Source organism: Meriones unguiculatus, chromosome 15 (genome assembly GCF_030254825.1).
Source record: "Meriones unguiculatus strain TT.TT164.6M chromosome 15, Bangor_MerUng_6.1, whole genome shotgun sequence".
Classification (NCBI taxonomy): Eukaryota; Metazoa; Chordata; class Mammalia; order Rodentia; family Muridae; genus Meriones; species Meriones unguiculatus.
Genome location: NC_083362.1, coordinates 42362372 through 42383529, shown reverse-complemented (window position 1 = coordinate 42383529; position 21158 = coordinate 42362372). Strand labels below are relative to the sequence as shown.

The 21158-nt window shown below is 45.1% G+C and overlaps 1 protein-coding gene across 4 annotated transcripts in view; it reads left to right on the top strand.

The window, feature by feature from the left end:
• Hecw2 (HECT, C2 and WW domain containing E3 ubiquitin protein ligase 2) overlaps nucleotides 1-21158 on the top strand; it is a 349936-nt gene that overhangs the window by 240031 nt on the left and 88747 nt on the right. For all 4 annotated transcript variants that reach the window (XM_060368357.1, XM_060368358.1, XM_060368359.1 and 1 more), the window contains 7 exons: nucleotides 863-963; nucleotides 1305-2705; nucleotides 4088-4183; nucleotides 9103-9253; nucleotides 9886-9989; nucleotides 10467-10591; nucleotides 19223-19408. In XM_060368357.1, coding sequence (XP_060224340.1) covers nucleotides 863-963; nucleotides 1305-2705; nucleotides 4088-4183; nucleotides 9103-9253; nucleotides 9886-9989; nucleotides 10467-10591; nucleotides 19223-19408 — 2164 coding nt within the window. The remainder of the gene's footprint in view (nucleotides 1-862; nucleotides 964-1304; nucleotides 2706-4087; nucleotides 4184-9102; nucleotides 9254-9885; nucleotides 9990-10466; nucleotides 10592-19222; nucleotides 19409-21158) is intronic.

Sequence of the window (21158 nt, the reverse complement as noted above, 5' to 3'; positions counted from 1 at the left end):
AGATGAATTACCAATTGGTAAACTGATTGTGTGTGTGTTTTGGGGGGTTGTTTGTTTGTTTTTGGGTTTTTGTACCTAAGTATGTGTTCACAAAATAAAGCTTTGTTTCTGCAAAGCTGACTAGAGGCTCTGTACTGTTCAGTGGTGCAGACATGTCTGAATAGCCAGGAGAGGGCAGTGTAAGAGCAGAAATAGTGTGATTTGGTTAGCCTTTTGGTTAGTTTCTGTAATTAGAAGTAAATTATCAGACTCGGCACAGGAGTTGCTTGCATTTGAATCTGGAAAATATATGTGGACTCGAAATAGCCAGATAGCTATTAGGGAGGCTGGCAGCCAAGGACTACCACACGCAGGCCAAACAATGAACAGTCCAGTTGCGGTCCCATCTAGCACCAAGACATGGGGATGTGGTGCTCCTCCTCATTGCAGAACACCTTTAATAAGGCATTCATGTGCCTGAGACTCAGTGCTAAGCTATGCTCCAGAGCCATCAGCTCCAGCCCTTTATTTTGCAGAGAGAAAGGTTAGGTCAGCAACACCCCCTCCCCAAAACACACACACATACACACACTGTTAGGGCTACTGTCTGGGATAGACCAGGTTTTATGTTTTTATATTGCTTTCTCTTCTTTAATAAGACTTTCTCTTTGTCCTTGGGTCACGGGCAAATGAATAATAATATGTTGGGTCGTATTGTGCTCAAGGCTGTATTTTTTGACAGTCCTGAAAATTCCAAGGGCAGTGTGTGGGACTGGGGGTGGGGAGCAGGGTAGTGTGTGGAGCTGGGGGTGGGGAGCAGCTATGGGAAGAAGGGAGAAGGCGAAGGCACAATCAGGATGAAGTGCCATATCTCCTCCTGCAGTGATCAAATGCTCAGCTACAACCTTGGCAGAAGGCTCCCAGCTGACCACGTGAGCGGCTACCTCCAGTTTAAAGTGGAAGTCACGTCCTCTGCTCATGAAGGTGAGGTGTCTGGGAATGCATAAGTGTGCATTAGACTTTGGTCAGTTGACAGCATTTGAACGGGATTGTTCTGTGTCCAGTGCTGGAAATGGAATGGCTTTCCAGCGATTGCCTATCAGTTTCCAAAGCACCTGGGGCTCCAAGAATTACGTTTGCATTATGAAGCTAGGCTGCAGAGTTCCTTGTGGGAGATGGCTGCTCAGGATACTCATTAAGCAAGGAGTGTGTTCCAGCAGCTGGTGGTAATCTGTGGGATAACAACTCAGCCAACTGGTTAGTTTCAGGACAGCAGATCTTTGTATCTTCTGTTGCATGCTCACAAGCACTGCTTTCTCACTCAGATGCATCTCCAGAGGCCGTAGGCACCATTCTCGGGGTCAGCACTGTGAACGGAGACCTGGGCAGCCCATCTGATGACGAGGATATGCCGGGGAGCCACCATGACAGCACTGTCTGTGCTAACGGGCCAGTGTCTGAGGACAGCGCTGCTGATGGGACCCCCAAGCATTCTTTCAGGACTAGCTCTACTCTGGAGATCGACACAGAGGACTTAATCTCTACTTCCTCAAGAAACTCACCTCCCAGGGGCCGCCAGGATTCACTCAACGATTACTTAGATGCTATTGAACACAACGGCCCCTCCAGGCCAGGGGCAGCCTCCTCTTCCTCTGAGCGGTCCATGGGAGCCTCTCCCAAGCTGAGGAGTAGTTTTCCCACTGACACAAGACTCAATGCGATGCTTCATATAGACTCAGATGAAGAAGACCATGAGTTCCAGCAAGACCTAGGTTACCCATCTTCCTTGGAGGAGGAAGGAGGCTTGATCATGTTCAGCAGGGCATCAAGAACTGATGACGGGAGCTTGACATCTCAGACCAAGCTAGAGGATGACGAGCCTGTTGAGAATGAGAATGCCTCTGTGCAGGAAACCACTTCCTTAGACGAGAGGCCAGAGAATCTTCCAGAGGTTGCAAATGGTTCCTTGCCCTCAAGTGCAGCCCCTGACGAAAGTGAAGCAGGCCTGGAGCCTCAACCCAGTGCTGACCAGGGCAGCACTGAACTGAGTGGCTCTCAAGAGGTAGATCTGCCCACCAGTGGTGCGGACGCTGGGGCTTCTGATACATCTGGAGGGAGCCACAGGGCTGCCAGCGAGACGGAGTCCCTGGACCAGGGATCTGAACCTTCCCAGGTGTCCTCTGAGACGGAACCCAGTGACCCTGCCAGGACAGAGAGTGTGAGTGAGGCCAGCACCAGACCCGAGGGAGAGAGTGACCTGGAGGGTGCAGACAGCTCATGCAATGACAGCGTGACCACACAGCTGTCCTCCGTGGAGACGCGGTGCTCATCTCTAGAGAGCGCACGATTTCCTGAAACCCCAGCCTTTTCTTCTCAGGAGGAGGAAGATGGGGCCTGCGCAGCCTCAGCAGCAGCAGCTGAGCCCACCAGCAGCGGCCCTGCAGAGGGGTCGCAGGAGTCCATCTGCACCCCGGGGTCTTTACCTGCTGTGCAGGTGCCCAGCAGGGAAGAGGAAGGGCCAGGGGCTGAAGCTGCTGCTTTATCTGAACAGGGGGAGCTGGGGGAGGTGTGGCAGAGGAGGGGGAGTGCTGAGGGAGCTGCTGCTGCTCCTGCTGCCTCTGCTGCTGCCACCACTGGGGAGAGCCAGCCCCAGGAAGAGGAGGATGCTGGGGACACCCCTGGTGCCTGCGAAGGGGCCACTGCCCAGGAGGAAGGCGCCATTGGAGGTAGGATATGGAAGACAGCATGACTCTTGGCTTGAGCCTGACTGCTCAAAAAGAAGTCATATAGTTTCCCTTTGTGTAAATTATAAGGCCACTTGCTCGTGTAGGTGAGTAGAGTCGGGGTTCCTCAGCTGCCGTTCCCCAGTTAGCGAAGGATTACGAAGGGAAAGATACGGAAGCAGCTAACAAATGTGTGGGTACCTTAAACTCTTCTTGTGTAACAGCCCCCCAGACCCGGTCCAGATCTGGGGAGATCAAGGGACTTACTCATTCACCATTCTCAGAGCTGGGAAGAAGACGTGGTTCCCATGCACACAGACCCCAGCTGAAATGCAGACTTTTTAAGACATGGGTCATCTATTGCTGACCAGAGGAGGCCTGGCTCACATCAGTCTTCAGTCTTCATAAGATACAAAACCAGTCAGGACCTTGATAAAGGTGTGCGGGTTGTGGGCCGTACCCCAGGCTGCTTCACTCTTGCTTAAAGCCCCAGAACAGGAAGTTAGTTTGGGCTTTGCACCAATGCTTGTCTACCAAAGCACAGAGTCAGCTGTTGAGCGGTCATTCTAACAAATGAGGAGGAAGAGCAAGAATGGGAGGAGGCATTGTTTGTTTAAGCCTGAAGTCGCAAGTCCAGACATAAAACTTGTATTGACTCTTAGTGACTATGGCTCCTAGGAATGGTTTATTTGAAATGTTCTGGGGAGGGGCAGTAAAGGGGGAAAGGGCAGTTTCTTGTGCATAAACAGCACAGACTCAAATTGGATTTTTTTTTTCTTTTCGAGTGTGGGATTGACACTAGGGTTTGGAGTTTGCATGCCAGGCAAGCACTGTATGAGAGAGGTACACAGAACCCTAAAACTTATTTTCTTGTTGTGTCATTTATTTTTCTCCCTAAATTATTCTTCTCTTTCCCTCTGACTCCTATTTTGCTTTTCAGTATCCTATGGCCACTTTGTGACCCTCAAGCATTAGTGTGTGAGCAGGTTAGAGGCAGTGAGGGACAAGAAAGCATGCATGCTGGGGACATTTCTCTCGGGGTGCCTCTTCTGGGCCCCTACATCCATGTGGAAAGTGCAATAAAAAAGAGCATAGAGGACAGCCTTGGAACTGATGTTTGTTTGCATGCTTTTACTGAGACAGGCTCTTGCTGTGCAGCCCAGGCTAGCCTGGAACTCTCTATCCTCCCGCCTTCCTCTGCTGAGTCCTGGGATTACAGATATGTGCTAGCATACCTAGGTGTGATTTTGGTGTGTGTGCGTGCATGCGTGTGTGTGTGTGTGTGTGTGTGTGTGTGTGTGTGTGTGTGTGTGTAGAGAAAGGGGGCGCTATTTTGACACAAAAGGAAAAGCAATACCTAGGTAATTTTTTACCTTTAATCCTAGGTTCTCAAACCAATGGCCACCAGCCCTTGCGGTCACTACCTTCAGTGCGCCAGGACGTCAGCCGGTACCAGAGGGTGGACGAGGCTCTCCCACCAAGTGAGCAGCTGTTAGCTGAAGGTTTACCTTATGGGCAGTGTGCAAAGGTGCCAGGCAGATCCATTCCACGGGTCCTGGAGAAGGTGTCTGGAAGATGCCGCTTGACCAAGTGGCTGTGATCTGAGGCGCTCTGTACTGTCACTCCTCGTTGGTACTATCCTCAACGAAAGGGCAGCGAGGAAGAGCAAACATTGTTCTGCCCATGGAATAATTGCCATACTTGTGGAAGTAGATCCACATATTTCAGGCATTAGTTGCATAAGAGATTTTTTTTTAAATTATGCTTCACAGCAGCATGATTTTATTCAGTGAGTAGGCAAGATGGGGCAGTCTCTTAGAAAGACCTCACCCTGTAATGCACTGGCTTTTCATCTCTTCCATCATTTTAAATTATTAAGTACAAGGGTCTTACTTTTTTCCCCCTTAGGGATATACATGACATGCCATTAATTTCAGAAATTAGCCTACATTTTTCTGGGGAGATACAGCCATTCTTTGAGGATTTAAAGGGTGTTTCATTCTTTCACTTTTAGAAGGCACTGAGCGCTTTGATAGATGGTTGAGGTCTAGGGATGTGGGGGAAATGGTTCACAGCCTAAGGAAGTGGTACTCATCTACTCCCAATCAGCATGAAGTAGGAAGTCTGTTTAAATTCCTGGAGAGCAGCTGGAGGGATGCCCTCTTGTGCTTTGTTGTTTTCCCTTTCCCTCACCCTCTCCTCTGATCTCTACTCACCCACCTTGTCACCTGTGAAGATGAAAAAAAAAAAAAGACTGGGCCTTCATATTTAACCGATAGGATGTGAAGAGAAGCAGCCCGCTTTCTAGTGCTGAAATATGGAGTGGTGGGATTTGGAGGGGGCCAACGAAAGAGCTGAATGCTACCATTGTTGTTTGTCAAAATAACTGGCTCGAGCCTTCTGGAACTCTGTTGTACACAGAGCTCTCCCTTTTCATACATTTGGATAAAAATCAGATGCTGTTCTTTGGAAGTGATATTGGTATAATTGGAGCAAAATGGATTGGGACCAGCAGGAGAGTTCTGGGAGAGCTTTGTGTGTATGTGTGTGGATCAATCATGGCATCCCTGGGGGCTGAGAAGGGAGCATAGCACTACATGAGTGTGGTGAGATCAAGCAGGCTTCTGGCCACACCCACCTGCTCCAGTATGTGTTGGACATAATTTGATCTAGAGATTACATTTTCAAAAGAGAGGTGCTGCTTTCTTGCTGAAATTAGGATCTCTGTGACATCTCAGTGTCATTGTGTAAACACTGATAATAGAATGCATGAATCAAGTTTTTTTTTTCAAACAATTGGCATTTTATCTTAACAAGATGATAAACCTGAACGTCATAGGCCTTGTTTAGTGAGTGATCGGTGCAAAGGAGAGCTTCCTGTTCAGTCGTTTGCAGTGGTGGCCACATTCACTGAAGTGTGCTTACATATCACTGGTCGCCAACTGGGATGCCAGAGAAGGCCCTAGTTTGAAGGGGGTGAGAAAGAAGGTTAATGAGAAGAGCAAAGTGATCATAGGGACTCCTTCTCTGTGCCCACTCACATGCATATTAATTCTAAATCTAAATAATAATAATAATAATAATAATAATAATAATACCTTTCCTGCCTCTGAACCCTAAACTAGGGAACGAATGCTGTGACAGTGGCCTTGGGATAGTGTTGCCGCCATCCTATGTCTGAGTTCCTCTTACACAGACCTTTTTAAACGGGAATGTTTATATTTAAGGCACATGATATCCAAGAGACTGTGTGTACCCTCAGGCAGAAGCTTGGCCTCCTATGAACTCTGGGAAATCTCCCATTTGTTCCATGGCTTTAGCTAGCACATTAGCTGTTGTTTAAGTTGTGATTCATTTATGTCACTTTTGCTCAACCTTCAGTGTGTCAAGAAATGATGGGGGGAGGTTGGTGCCATTGAGATAATGGAGGCCAGGGGTCGAAATTGGGATCTGAAGCCCTGGGCGTGTCTTAGGAATCAGCTTTTCTCTGCTGATCCTCAGACTAAACCTGGCATATCTTGCAGATGACCCACTGACCCCCAAAACACCCAGGCACCTTGGGGGACAGCACTAGCAGGTAGTTTTCCAACTTCCTTGTAGCCACATCTTTCTTTCTGTAGGAGAGATCCTATATGGAACGCCAATGCGCAGTGCCAGCTGACTTAGAGCTGCTGTAATTAAAGTGGGCTTGGGGAATAGTTCTGAGTCCCAGCCCTTAGCTATCTAAAGCACCCACCTGGAAGCTGTAAATAACTTGAGTTGGGTTTGGAACTTGTAGACTATCTATATAAGGCACATGGATAACACTAAGAGATGTTGCTGGGTCCTTACTGAACCTAGTGCAGTAAAATTGCCAGCGTTTGATAGATGCACTGGCTTTTAGGAATAGAGGGAAGGAACCTTACAAAATGTTTGGTTCTGTTCTCCTGTTTTCTACTGAAATGGTGAGCCGTTGAGTCATAGTAGCTTTCTGAGGGTCTTGCAACAAGGCTCTAACAAACTACAGCCAGAAACCAGACCTCTTAGCTTCCAGTTTTATGTACTGACACCCCGAGACCCACCTCAGCACGTTGTTCTCGGGCTCTCTCTGTCCTGATTGCTCACTGTATGTTATACAGTGCCAGGAGAAGAAATAAGGACCCAGCTCCCTCCTTCTAACTCTGCCTGTCCCTGTTTAATGACATCCACCTGAAAGAAACTAGTGTAAAGCGAGGACTCATGCGTTCTTAGATGAAGAACAAATCAGGTCCAGTAGGAAGACATACAAGAGGCTGTACCCTGCAGAGTAATTGTGGTGACAATGATGGTAGTGAATCATCCTCCAGGTATTGACCACTTGAGCAGGAAGAGCGCCAATGGCATTGCAGCCTTCCTATGCCAAACACCCACTTGAAGTCAGCAGTATTGTGGATTTGAAGATCTGATAAGAATAGCCTTCAAGGTATATTCAATATCCCATGTTCCTAGAGAGCAAACTCGTAGTTCTGGTTTCTTATTCTTTCTATCGCACCTAAAAGACATCTTTGAAAAATGACAAATTAGGGTTATCCCTGATCTTTGTGGAAAGTAAATAGAGGATCACTATTTTTTATAGAATTATATCATTTAAAAATCATCTGTTCTCTTATTGCACGGTTTGTGGAAGGCACAGTGGTAACTGTATTTGGGGGATCTCGCCATTCTATTGCCCGTATAAGCTGTTGAACAGGCTGCATACACATCTCCTTAGGTAAATCTTTATTTAGTCATTTCCAAGGAAATAATTCCATCTCTGAGGGCTTTGGGTCTTTGGAGCTTTCTTTTGTCAGGGAGTGGAAAATATGCAACAATATGTTTTCTTTCTGCTTTAACCGCCAGAACTTCAGAGCCAATTTCTAGTAACAACCTTATCTTAGAAGCTTGGCCAAATTTCTTTCTGATTTCATTACTTAGTTTTCTGTTCTTTTTTAAAATTCTAACTGACTTATTGTACACTTTACAAAGAAAGTGAGAGCTACTATAAACAGACTGCTTATGGGGAAAATTGCTACATGTTTTCATGTGTGTATGGCTTGACATGTGGCCATTGGGTAAACTATCCCATCTCTGATAAGACAGGAATGAGACAGGAAAAATAGGTTCTTAAGATATTTGAGATAGGTGTGTGTGCAGGGAACAGAACAAAACTACAGGGCAGATCAAAGGGGTTTGGAAGATGCTTACCATTTGTCCCGTGGCACACTGAGCATGAGAGGCACTCTTTCAGAGAGGTCCTGTTGATGAAATTGTAGCTGTGCCCAAAGAGTTCAGATGAATAGGCAGCTTCATTGTGTCTATCTTACCTTGGAATGTGAGTGGCATCAGGAAGCCATTGTCATCCAAGCACAGTGGTGCATGCCTGTAATCCCAGCGCTGGGGGAGGCTGAGGACTTGTTTTGTAGAACAGGCTGGCCTCAGTCTCAGAGAGATCCACCTGCCTTTGCCTCCCTGAGTTGCTGGGATTAATTTTTTTTAATTAATTTGCTCAAATATAAATTTAGGAAGATTTTTTTCTGAATAAAAGAATGGGTCTCTGATGCACTCGTGTTTCCTGAATAAAGCCCTCCTCCAATGGTAATACATTCTGAAAAATTGTCCTTTGAAAAGGATCATCTCAAGCTCCATCAATTTAAATAGGGAATAGCCATCTAGTCATTGGAGGGGGACGCCAGGTTCTGAAGACTGGACTGCTCTCTGATTTTACTGAACATGTGTTTATACATTGGTTTACAGAGACCAACTCAGTTACTATGATGCTTAACATACAATTAACTTATCTTCTTAAGCCTCATATTTATCTACAGTTGGAAGGGGAAAAAAATGTCCTTTCTAGGGACATTTTTGAAATGTGTGGATAATGATGCTGGTGGATCACGAAGAAGTGTGTGGATGAGTATTTAGCTGCTTTCCTTCCAAAATGTACATTTGCCACGATTGTGTGTGAACACGCACTCAGAAGTTTCTGCTAAGCTGTGAGGGAAAGGCCTAGGGTAAAGAAGAGAGAAAAAGATAAAATTTGGATGAACACTAAGTATCAATACCATTTTTGATGCGAAACTACGAAAAGTATCACGGTGACAACTACATGTGCTTTTAAGACTGGGTATTTACATGACGGGTGGTGATAGTGAGCAGCGTGAAGGTGCATTTAGAAATTCTTTAAAAAAATAGCTTTGTGTCATACGTGCTGCAGGACTTAATAACTAGTAACAACAGCTTCCCAAGTGGACCAGGGAGGAATGCTGAACTCCGCAGTGAGGTATGTGTTATTAGCCACAAATTATAGCGTGTGAGGGAGAGAAACCTTGAGCTGAACTTAATGAACCACCCTCCTGGCCCAGCTCCTCCCCCTTACCCCTCTTGGTGCCTTCCTGCTCTTTAGACTGGGAGGCACGCATTGACAGCCACGGCAGGATATTCTATGTGGACCATGTAAACAGAACCACGACGTGGCAGCGGCCGACAGCTCCCCCTGCCCCGCAGGTCCTGCAGAGATCCAACTCCATACAGCAAATGGAACAGCTGAACCGGCGGTGAGCATGGACCTTCCGCTCTTCCTGCTGGCTTTTGTGGTTGGGCTTTTACATGGCGCAGTGTAGAAGACGTGACTGTTTCTTCTGACTTTGATATCCTGTCGCTTAGCTCTATCTGTCATAGACTCCACTGGACTTCTCTTGGGAAAAGGAAAACAAAGCATAAACACACAGTTTCATTGTTGGGGAACTACAGAGAAAATAATCTTAATAATTCCTGTAGTCAGCCAAAAAAAAGCATTGGATTTTGGTAAAGCAGACATACACATTTAGGATTTGAAGCGAAACTCCTGACCTCTGGAATCTTCCATTGCAATGCAGTTTTATCCATCTGACCTTCAAAGCAGTCATTCTTTGTCAAAACCTAATTGCTGTAGAACACAAACCTGCTCTTTCCTTCATTATAGATCACTTTTCTTTGGTTAAGGGACACAATTGCTGTAAGCTGTATTAATGTTTCAGGTGATTGTCTATGAATGGTGGAGTGTAGAGCCTCGACGCATTGTCATTTATGCAACAGGTAGCCCTTAAGGTCGAGGATGGGCCCTGGGGAGGCAGCAGTTGGGGCTGGAACTTCTGGGCTCTAGGGCAGCATCAGGAGGCTGACATGTAATCCGAGGCTGTGCTTTTAGTTATCAGAGCATCCGCAGGACCATGACGAATGAGAGGCCTGAGGAAAACACCAGTGCTCTTGATGGGGCAGGGGAGGAAGCCGACTTTCACCAAGCCAGCGCAGGTAAGAAAGAGCCTTTGGCTGTAATCTCATAAATGTAGAAAAAGAACGAGGATTTCCAAGAAGTGAGCTTTTCCTTAAGAGTGTTTGCACTTTCCTAAGATAATGATAAACAAAGTTAAAAAAATAAAGATCAAGATTAAAGAGAAGTGTTTCCTATACTTAATCTTTTATGAGTTCTGAGAAAAGCATAACAAAACCAAATGGACTATACATCACCGTAGTCTCTGAATCTGTGTCAAAATGGTACAATAGTCTGGCCATTTTTAAAAGCCGTGGATGTATTACAACATTGATAGCAACTAGAAATGATATCTAATATCATTTTAGTATCATTAAAAATAGTCAGGTTCATGCATGCTTTTTTTTTTTCAAATTAAAAAAATGTAGTTTTGGGGAGTTGAAGTCATAGCAAATGATGTGCATTGCATACTGCTTGCATTGCCTAGTTCTGAAAGCCGCTATGGTCTGTCTGCTTAGACTTCCGACGGGAGAACGTCCTGCCCCACTCTACCTCCAGATCCAGGCTCACGCTGCTGTTACAGTCGCCCCCTGTGAAGTTCCTCATCAGCCCAGAGTTCTTCACCGTGCTGCATTCTAACCCTGTGAGTAGCAAATCTGGGAGGAACGTTCTGCAAAGACCACAGGCCAAAGAAAGTGACCCTCCCTCATGCAATGATCATAGGAATCACGGGAGTGTCTCCTGAGTGCTTAGAGTAGGCTGCCCTCTGTGTGAAGCCTGTTTCAACTGTCTTAGTACATGTGACAGACATCCAAAAATCAGAGAAACGAGAAACGAAAACCTTTAGAACTGACTGGCTTCTAAGCAGCAAAAACTCATTTTCCACAATTTGGGGGTAGGGGCATGAAGTCCAGGATCATTTTGGTGAATCTGGAGTCAGGCGATGTCCTGCTAATATCCTTCATGAATGGCACCTTCCTGAGTGGGTGTCAGGGCTGCCTTCAGTTCTGCCTTTAGGAGGCACTGATTCTAGTTGGGAGGCTCTGCCTTGTGCTTTCTGTACTGCTGAGCTACGTATGGGATGTCATCAAGGTTGATTAGGCTTCAGCAAGTGCATGGGGGTGGGGTAGGGGGTGGGGGTTGGTACAATCAAGCTGTAGCAAGCGCATCATTCCACAAGGCTCCTGGTGCTCAGGGATTGGCTTTGCTAAAGATGTTAATTAGAGAAAGGCTGTCTTAACTGAATATGGAGCAGCCTAAAATGAAACATTGCCTCTAAGTTCTGCCGGGCAGAATCCATTCTTCAGGCATGAGCTGAGAGGAGCCTCGACTAGAGCAAAGAGCCACCGGGAGAGGAAGCAGCAACGGAAAGGTGCCAAGACCTGGGCAGCTAGAAACTGAAGACTAGACACGAAATATGGCCCTGAATAGTAATGAGCTCACATTAATAACTGATAATAAAAGGAAAGTTAGAATGAAGGGGAAAATGCTGAATGTGGCAAAACCTCTTGGGGAAATCAGACTGGACCAAAGGGAAAAGTAGATGCCTGTCTGTATAGTCCTAGTTCCTGGTTACTGTTACGTGTTTGCTGGTGTTTATGTGTTTCTATCTAACTTCATAAGTGTGTGAATTTGATCTTCATTATATCCTGGTTTACAGGTTTAGGTAGGAATATAAAAGACTAGGGTAGAGGGCAAACACATAGCCCGGTGTTTGTCTTCACAGTTTGCGGGAAGACTTGGGCTTTTGCACATTTGCCAACTTTTTATTAGTTCCTGGTTGTATGCGAGACACTGAGCCAAGTTCTAGGAACACATAGAAGGTAGCACCTGTGGGCTTTGGAATCCCATCCTTGAAAACACATCCCGGCGTTTTGGTGATTGTGCAGTAGGGAGCAGCGGGACAGCGAGTGTGTAACTCCAGTGGGAGTGCGCAGGGAAGGAGCCACAGGTGGGAAGGCATTTGCAAAGCGTTCTGAAGGGTGAATAGGAACTTGCCCTAGAAACACAGGCAAGAGCAGTCTAGCTAGAAGGAACAGGGTCTGTAAAGGAAGATACTCGGGACTGCCTCTGCTGTGACCATTACTACAGCTGTCACTGAAGCTGGGTTAGTCGTGAGGTAGTCTCAAGCTGGTATGTGGAAAGCATGGAACACTGGAAGAGTCAGGCTTGGAGCTGAGAAGGAAGAGGAAAAGAAGACAGGGAACCTGAACTCAAACTTCTGAGTGGGATGATACGGTGGACAGCAGACTTTTGTACAAAGAGGAAGAGGCTAACATTTAGAATTGTCACAAGACGCACAAATGGTCATGCTATAGAGAGGAGAAGGCTTTGGGCTTAGAGTCAGGTAACACACAGGAACTTTTATTTTATGTTATTTGCTCATCCATTCTCTCTGTATTTATTGAATTCCTGTGTTTTCCATGTAATGCTCTAGACTTGGGGGATAGAGTGGTAAACAAGACAGGCAGAGTGAGATGTAGATAGCAGGATAATGAATAAAAAGAAAACATTGATGATAATGCAGTAAGACAGGAGTTGGGGCAGAGGACAACCATCTCGGACTTCAGGAGGCGTGGGTGGCCGACAGACATCTCCAAGGAACCACATCCATACTGTTGCAAAATGCCAAGGGACAGAGAGCAAAAGCATCCTTACTAAGCAGAGCCATGCCTTGGCCACAGGAAGGAGTTCGACCTGCTAAACAGGAAGTTTAGAGAGCTGAATACAAATGCTGAGTAGTGCATGATCTGGAGATAAACTTGGGATTTATGTGAACTTCATCCTAGACGCTGTGCAGAGAATGGGTCTTGTGAGGCAGGCAAGTGGAAAGGCCCCGACCAGACATAGATGTGGCTTGGACTAGCACGTATCGCTAAACAGTGAGACAAGTAAAACTCCATGTGCTGTGTTCTCGGGGGCGGCAGGGAGGGGAACTAATGTTCCTGCTTCTCACCATTTGGAACGCGTAGAAGAAAAAGGTTTTCAGGGCTAGAGACAGAGCTCAGTTGGCTGAGTGCTCGCTTGGTCTGCCCAGAGCTCTGGGTTCCAACCCAGCTGAACTGATTGTGGTGTAACTAACCCCAGTGGAAGGTAGAGGCAAGAGGCGGGTCCCAAGTTCATGGTTATATTTGGCTTCCTAGCAAGCAGAAGCGGGGCCAGGGTTACTCTAAACCCTAGGATATGGGGGAGGAGTATGTGTGTGTATTCATGTATGTGCATGTGGTTTTTTTTTAAGTAAATGTGTCAATCTAGAGGAATGATAGTGCATGATTTACAAATAACAGTAAGAAGGCTTTTGTTGTTTTTGACACCCTTATTAACGTACAAAGGTATTGGAACAGGAATGCTTTGTGTTTATAAGTAAGATAGAAGTAAATCAGGAAAGCTGGACCCATGGACTCCTGCCCCTGAGGTCACTGCCTTTTTAGTTGCGCCAGGAAATATATTTCTTCCCTTTATATCTGTGAGCTGTTCCTGCTGGACAGCTCGATTTGATGTGTGATGGTTTGCTACCATGTTATCATCCCTATCAAGTTCTTTGGTCTACAAAACTTTCTTCTCTGTCAAGGGCCAGAAAATAGACACTTTAGGACAAGGACAGCATGCAGACCTGTGTAGCCGGAGGGCTTTAATCACACCATGTTTGTAGTCCTTCGGGTGGCCTGTAATCTAGACACAGAACAATGAATCAAGCCCTGGTTTTCATTTGCCATTTTCAGCAGTGTAAATGCCCCCTCACCCCTGTTGAGCTCAGACTACAAGTGACACCATGAAGTGGGGTCTTCTGACTTCTTGGCCTGGGCTGTCCGCTGCAAGCCCCTCCTGTCTGCAGTACCACTAAGCAGCTGATGAGCTGTGGTCCAACGCTGCATTTTTTAGCTGGATAGGCTTTTTCAGATAAATGTTGGTTCCCTGCAGACCCTGGTCTAACAGGACAGCAGCTAGTCCCAGGAATCTGTGTGATCCTTTGAGTAATGAAGTAAAAATGGTCTCCACGCCTACTTCACAGCTCTGGACACTGGCCCACAGCAGCTCAGCTTAGGCTTTCTTGTTCAGTCTCTTTTCATGAGTTGCTAGCTTTCTCCATTCTACACTTGGGCATTATTTTAAAATTTGTTTCTCTGGGCAGCCCATCTGGAGTTAAAGGTTCCACTTTTTCCCCCCTTCTACCCAAACTGTGCTCATTACTGGCTACAAAGATGTGCATGTCTATAAAGTTCAACTTCTGTAGGTTATGAAGTCTTCTTTTCTGCTAGAATTTCTCTTAGTAAAGTCTTGAGGTATGGATAAGTGAATAGGGCATGACCTCTTTTACAGGGACAGTTACTATTTTTTTTCCTTATTTGGAGATTAGTTGAAAATATTATAAAGTAAACTTTCTTGAAATTTTAATTTACTTTTTATTTTTTTGTAGTTTTTGACCGAATTCTTTGTGGCGTATAGCTGTTACAGTAAATCCTTATTTACGTCATTGTAAATATCCAGCATTTAAAAGAAGTGTTGGTATTTGACAATCTCATTGTTCCCTTTATTAAAACAATTTGCAGAAAGAAGTTGTGTTGGAAGATAAGCATGGAAAGCATGCCTCACACGGCAGCAACTTACATAATAACTTATGCTGAGGAGCACAAACATAAACAGCCACGTAGTTGCCATCTCTGAAGGAAACTGACTGCCTTTCATTGCTTCTAGTTTGCGGTGTGGTAACTTCCATGCAGTTTCTACCGCCCTCTGCTGGTTGAGATCAAATTTCTTCCAAAATTGTCTGCAAACTAACTCAAAATTTAGTTACTAGTGCTCAGTCTTTTAGAGTTGAGATGCCTGTGTTTGTCTAACTTATGCTTTACATAAGCACATTTAATTATCTGTAATGATATTTTCATTGTACATGCTAAAATTATTACCCTGACTTAATAAGCTTTATTATTCATTCAATGATCTAAATTCCTTGGTACTTAATAAAGAAAAATATTGTTTTAAAGTTTATAAATAGCATCTTAAACACACTCTTAAAAATGAAGAGCTACTGCTACTGTAGATGAACTGATAGCTCACAGGGTTTCTGCTAATACATGTAGGTTCGCCTCCTTGTTATTCTTTAGCTAGGTGAAAACAATTTTAAATTAAATTACTTAAAATCAAATTAAATAAAAATACTCTTAATGAAGACTGTAGCATACAGGACTGTTTCCATACATTATCTGGCTTATTCTTGAGCCAGTATTTTTTGCTTTTACTAATAGTGATTTTTGTTTAGTGAGTAAGGTACACCATCACTGAGATTTGCCCTTATGAACACGAGAGGCATTTGCCATCAAGTCAATGGTGTGATGTTCCAAATCTAAATTCAGAATACCTCTGCTTGATGAAAATCTTCTAAATAAAAGGTATTATTCATTAGTAGTGTATTTAGTTGTGTTTTTTAAATTGGCAGAATTAAGTGAAACTAGCACCAGCAATCCAGGAGCTTTGGCCACCACAACATGAAAGAAAAACTTCAGTATCAATAAATCAGGAACTAGATTGTCACTTGCAGTTGCATTGTGGTTGATTACTAAGAACTGAGGGTTTCATATGTTGCTGCCAAACAGCCAAAGAAGCATTCCCTTTAACTTGTTTCAATATTTCTACCTCTAAAGCCTCAAACACATCACTGAGTACTGATTTCTTACTAGGAAGGTGGGCGAAATGGAAGGGGAGGCTGGGAAATGCATTTTTGGACTACAAAAGAAATAGCTAAAAAGGGTGTTTCTTGCCATCAAGGGAAACCAAAACTTTATTTTGGTCAGACATCATCTAAAGGTGAGTCATCTCCTGTTAACATCTGCTGCTTGCTTAAACACATTGGAGCCCACATCCAGGTTCCCAGTGAGATCCTCCTGTGCAGAGCCACGAGGCTGTGCCAGGAAATATGCAACATTCGCTCTTCTCTAACCTACTGTTACTTCGGAAAGGATATTTGATCCATGTACCGAGCTAGAACCACTAACCCCAGAGGGGAAATGAAGAGCCCTCTTTCCTCTCAGAGCAAGGCCTTGCCAAATGTCACCCTCCACCAGGATGCACTGATCCCGTCTGAGCCCACCTGCTGAGCGGCTCCTGACCGGATCATAGGCCTGTCCCTAGCTCTGCCGGCTCTGCCAGTCTGTTCTGGCATGTTCCTCACTGTCGTGACTTGTCATTCTCCTTGTAATGGACCATCTCCTGCTTCTGAGTGCTCGGGTCTGTGTCCTCAGGGTTTCACACAGACAGAACTTAGCACATCCTTAATGACAGGTTAGGAGACCCTTCAGGAATAGGAAGTGGGCTACCAGCCCATGAGCTTCAAAGGCTGGAAGTAGAAAACAGTTTTACTGCTGTGTTTTTTCTGTTCTAACATAGCTAGATTGGAATAACCCCACATAGTCTCTTAATTATGTATATCGTATATTTTATGATGACCTTTACCTCTTCAAAGCAATTTTATATCCTTTATTCTCCTGGTTTTGATCTTATTATGTTATGAAAAACTCATAAGGCTTATTACTACTCCTTCTCGTAGCTGAGCAAATTGAGGCAAATGAGATTGTCTGTGCCACTCACTATACCTGTGACAACATAACTATGTAAACTGGAGTATAAATATTTTTTAAACTTTATATCTATAGCTCTATATGAATATGTATACACTATACATTTACACCTGTATACATATATATACACACAACAGTATATGTGCTATATGCTTGCATGTATGTTCAAAAATACTTTATGAAAATGTAGCCATCTGGAGAGGTGTCTTTAGACCCTGACAGTCATGGGAATGTTTTTTTGGGTTTTTTTTTTTTCATAGACTTGAGAGGCTATGAATCTAAAGATTGTTTTCTACTTACTAATGAGAAAGAAAGAAAAAGAAATTCTTACACTTAATTTACTTTGATAGAGGTTTTTCTTCCAAGATCTGTCAAACCTGGCACTTTGTTAGATGTCTCACTGAGTGGGGAGGAGGAAGATAAAAGGATATAATTAATTATAAGACCAAGGTAAGTTTCCCACGCTTAAGGAGCTATCCAACCACAAGGAATCACATCAAGCCCAAGGCTGGCATGGGTTCCTGACCCTAACTGCCACATCCTGCTGCACTGAGTTCTGCTGCCTGCCCGCAGATTGGAGGAACTAGATTAGGAATCATTGTGTCTTGTCTGCTTGGCCACACCCACTTAGAACAATGGTGGGCGAATGATCTCTCAACGCAACCATCATGTAAACGTTTGTCCCCAGAGAGGTTTGTTGGAGAGTACAACTTGAAAACTCTTTGCCATAGCCACACTGACTGGTCTGGTGTCTGGTGTCCGGCACTGAAGCCTGCCATGGCCGAGTGCAAACATGAGGAACACAGCCAGCTCGGGAAGCATGTGCCTGCTGATGGCAGTGAAAACTTCAAGTTGGGGGTAACCACAGGATAAACTATTAGCTGGGCCAAGTTTCTAGGTGGCAACCTCCAACTCATTTTGTTAGGCCCCTCTGTTTTCACGGTATCGGTTTTCCCATGTTCTCGAGTTTCCTGAGCCCAGGCCTGTTTTGAAGCACTGAGGCCCTGGACCACACAACAGCCTCCAGCCAGCAAAAACAATTCTCGTTTAGACTGGCAGGTTGAAATATTTCAAGGTATTTGAAATTCTGGTTTAAGGATCTAAGATCTGAGATTGGTTCATTGTGGCTGATCACACTCCCTTCCCTTTCCCCTCCTTGTCTCCATCCCTCCCTCCTTCCTTCTTTCCCTTCTATGTGAAAAATATTTTAAACGCAAAGGAAAAACAGACAAAAGCTAATCAAACTTTTTGTCATACGTCATGAACAGGAACTAACAAAAGCCAGTGACTTGAGCTAGCAAAGGTGTATTTCTCATTCCAAATCCGGTTACTAGGGTTCTCTGGATCCCAACACCCACCAGCCAGGCTGGAGAGTTCCCGCTGTCTGTGCTTTCTACACCAAAGCGAGGAACCCTCCATAGGGAGTCACAGTGGTTCGTAAATTCTGCGAGCTGAACGTGACTGCTCTCAGGGACCCTGGAGAGACTGCTTCACATGTATTCATCTCTTGTACTAACAACTACACAGTACTGGACACAACACAGGGAGTAAATGGTTATTACGCTGACACTGTTTTCAGGTACTCTGGTGTCTTTGGACTGTCTTAGATGGGAAGAAATAACAAAGCCCAGGAAGAAAAGCCTGAAGAATCTGAGACTCATTCATTCCTAGTACCTTGGGGATGCTGAAAATGAAGGGACCTGGAAGCCGTTCACTCTGTTAGTGAAGAGTAGAGTCCCGGGGTGGAGCATTCACAGCCTAGTCGACTTCCTGGATGCCATCTTCCTACCGATTCAAGAACATAGGCCTCACAGAGTCGCTCTCTCTCTGCTGCTGAGTCCATGTATGAGCCCGTGCACTTGTTGAATACCTGGTGTTGGGTCCATCCGTGACATACGCGATTATGCAGTCTTTGATAGCGAGCGGAAAGTGCAGGTTTATGGCAAGACAATCGCTTTTTTTTTTTTGACGGTGGCGGAGTGGTATTTTATTAAACTCGCATTGTAATCAATGCAGCTGTGTGTGTATCAGCAAAGGGTGAGGGGTAAACATGAAAACCAAACAGCGAGGTCTGGCCTCTAAGCTGTTCTCACTATACTCCCATTCCCTGAGCGTCTGCCCCTACCTCGGGGGGTTGACATGAGTGTCTCTGTCTGCTGTGGTCTCCATGGATGTGACGGACAGTGAGAGCAACTCACCTTGTCAGTGTGTGTGCTTCTGATGTTCAGACACAGAGCATGTGTTTTCCATACAGCTTGGCCTTTAACACTGCTCTGTACTGTCTGACCTCTGACCAGTGACCAAAAGCTGAAAAGTGACCAGTGGTCAAAAGCTGAAGGGAGAACAGGCTGTTGGGGTTCACCGTCAGGTGGCATCTCGACCCCCAACATCACATACTTGTGGTTGTGTATTTTGCTAAAGGCAACCCTGGGGCCTAATGTGCCATGTGAAAGAAATGCCACAGCATGCTTGTTCTTTAGAAAACTAGGAACCAATGCTAAGAGGGCCTCACTTTCTACAGTTTCTGTATGTTCAAGTCTCTTTACTCTCCTGGCTGTTTCTGTCTGTGGGTTTGTATTATTGTGAAGCCTGCGTACATGGTTTACATACTATAGGAGGACTGACGGATCTCATGCGGTAGTCACCATGCTGCGGCCCACATAGGCCGGCTAACAGTTGCTCTCCTTTCTTTCCCCCAGAGTGCCTACCGCATGTTTACAAACAACACGTGTCTGAAGCACATGATCACCAAAGTCCGGCGGGACACCCACCACTTTGAGCGCTATCAGCATAACAGGGACCTTGTGGGATTCCTCAACATGTTTGCAAACAAGCAGCTGGAGCTACCGAGGGGCTGGGAGATGAAACACGATCACCAGGGCAAGGTAACGTGAGCGAGCCGTCCTAGTGAGCCGCTGGCTGTGGCTGCTCTGTGGCAGGGAGGGCAAACGTTCCATCTCCTCAAACCTGCACGGGCAGCTTGTTACTACAATCCCCAAGGCCTACGATTTGGAAGTAATGTATGGTGGAAGCCATGTGTCTCCCTGGACATTTCTTCTGTCTGCTCTCTCTTACCATTTTCCACTGATAGAGAAAAGAATTCTTAGGCAACACATCTCCTGATTGGCGTAGCTTGTGTTGTAGACACTTGACTAAAAAGTGGTGGCATTGTTCTGAGAGGGGGCTAGGAATCACTGCGCCATTGAGCCAGACACTGGCCAAGTCTGAGCCTCAGCCATGGTTCAGACCTCTGGCCTGTTTGTCCCTTGAACAACTCCCCAGTTTATGATGAGAAGCACATAAAGACTAGAGTAATAATGACATCTGCACTTCCTGTGTAGATGGGTAAACCAGAAAGCCCAGTTATAATCAGGAAGTCATACAGGGCTAGGAAGTCGGAATAAGAAAGCTAGTTTAGTTAGAAGGTATCCCCTAGTGAACATTTGGTTTTTACGTGACATTTGCTTGACACCTGCTGTAAGCCAGGGACTTTTAAGGTCTTGATAGACAAACAGAGGCTTCTTACATCACAATGAAGCAGCATTGTTGGTACCACACCTTAAAGAGGGGAAATCCCAGAACCATAATAGCTCGGCAACCTGCCCACCATTGCCAAGACAGGCTACAGCTGAGCTCTGCTGTGCCTCAGACCATCTGCTTCCATGAGTCCTGCTCTTGACTGTGACATTATGTTTTCTAAATTTTGCATCACCACTTCAGTTTCCCTGTCCACATGAAGTATTGGTATATAAAATGGTGGTTCTCAACCTTCCTAATGCTGCCGTCCTTTCATACAGTTCCCCATGTCGTGGTGACCCCAACCATAAAATTAGTTTCATTGCTACTTCATAACTGTCATTTTGCTACTATTACCAATCATAATGCCATTACCTACGTTTTCTGATGATCTTAGACAATCCTGTGAAAGAGTCATTCGACCCCAAAGGGATTTAAAGGGATTAAAATGTACGTAACAATTTGAGCTATTTTTGCAAAGCCAATCATTTTTGAACACCTATACAAAGCAGAAGAGCCATTCACTTCAGGGGCATGCTGTTCAAAGAAAAGAGACAGACAAGGGGCAAATTGTTTATCTATTTATCTATCTGTGTACCAAGAGGTGATTAATACCATACTGCAAATTGATGCAGAGGACAGAGTCTGTGGAAGGATAGGAATGGGGGGTGGTTTATATAGGTGGTTTGGGGAGGCTTCGTGATAGAAGGCTGAAAGACGTGAGGTGTGAACTCTACAGGGGAAGAACATTCAGGGCAAATGGGACATGTAACATGTGCAGTACATGCTGCTTTCCCAGAGTACCCTCTAACACTACAGGAACCAGTTCCTATTCTCAGACTCAGCTCCCAGCAACCTCACCAAAGAGCCTCTTGCAGAGAGTCAAAGTAGTTGCTATCAAGACATTTGTTTTAACACAAGAAAGAACTCACAGACTCATTAGACCACTGACTTGATATTTCTGCAGGGCTGTTTAACAAGGCTCATTCCTGAACAAGAGTTTTTATCAGTGGCAAGCATGAATTGAGAAGAGAGAGATGTGTTGTGATGATGTCCCTGGACCATAGGTTAAATGGCAGTGAGTCAAAGTCATGACAGGAGACTATGGAGGCGGAAGCA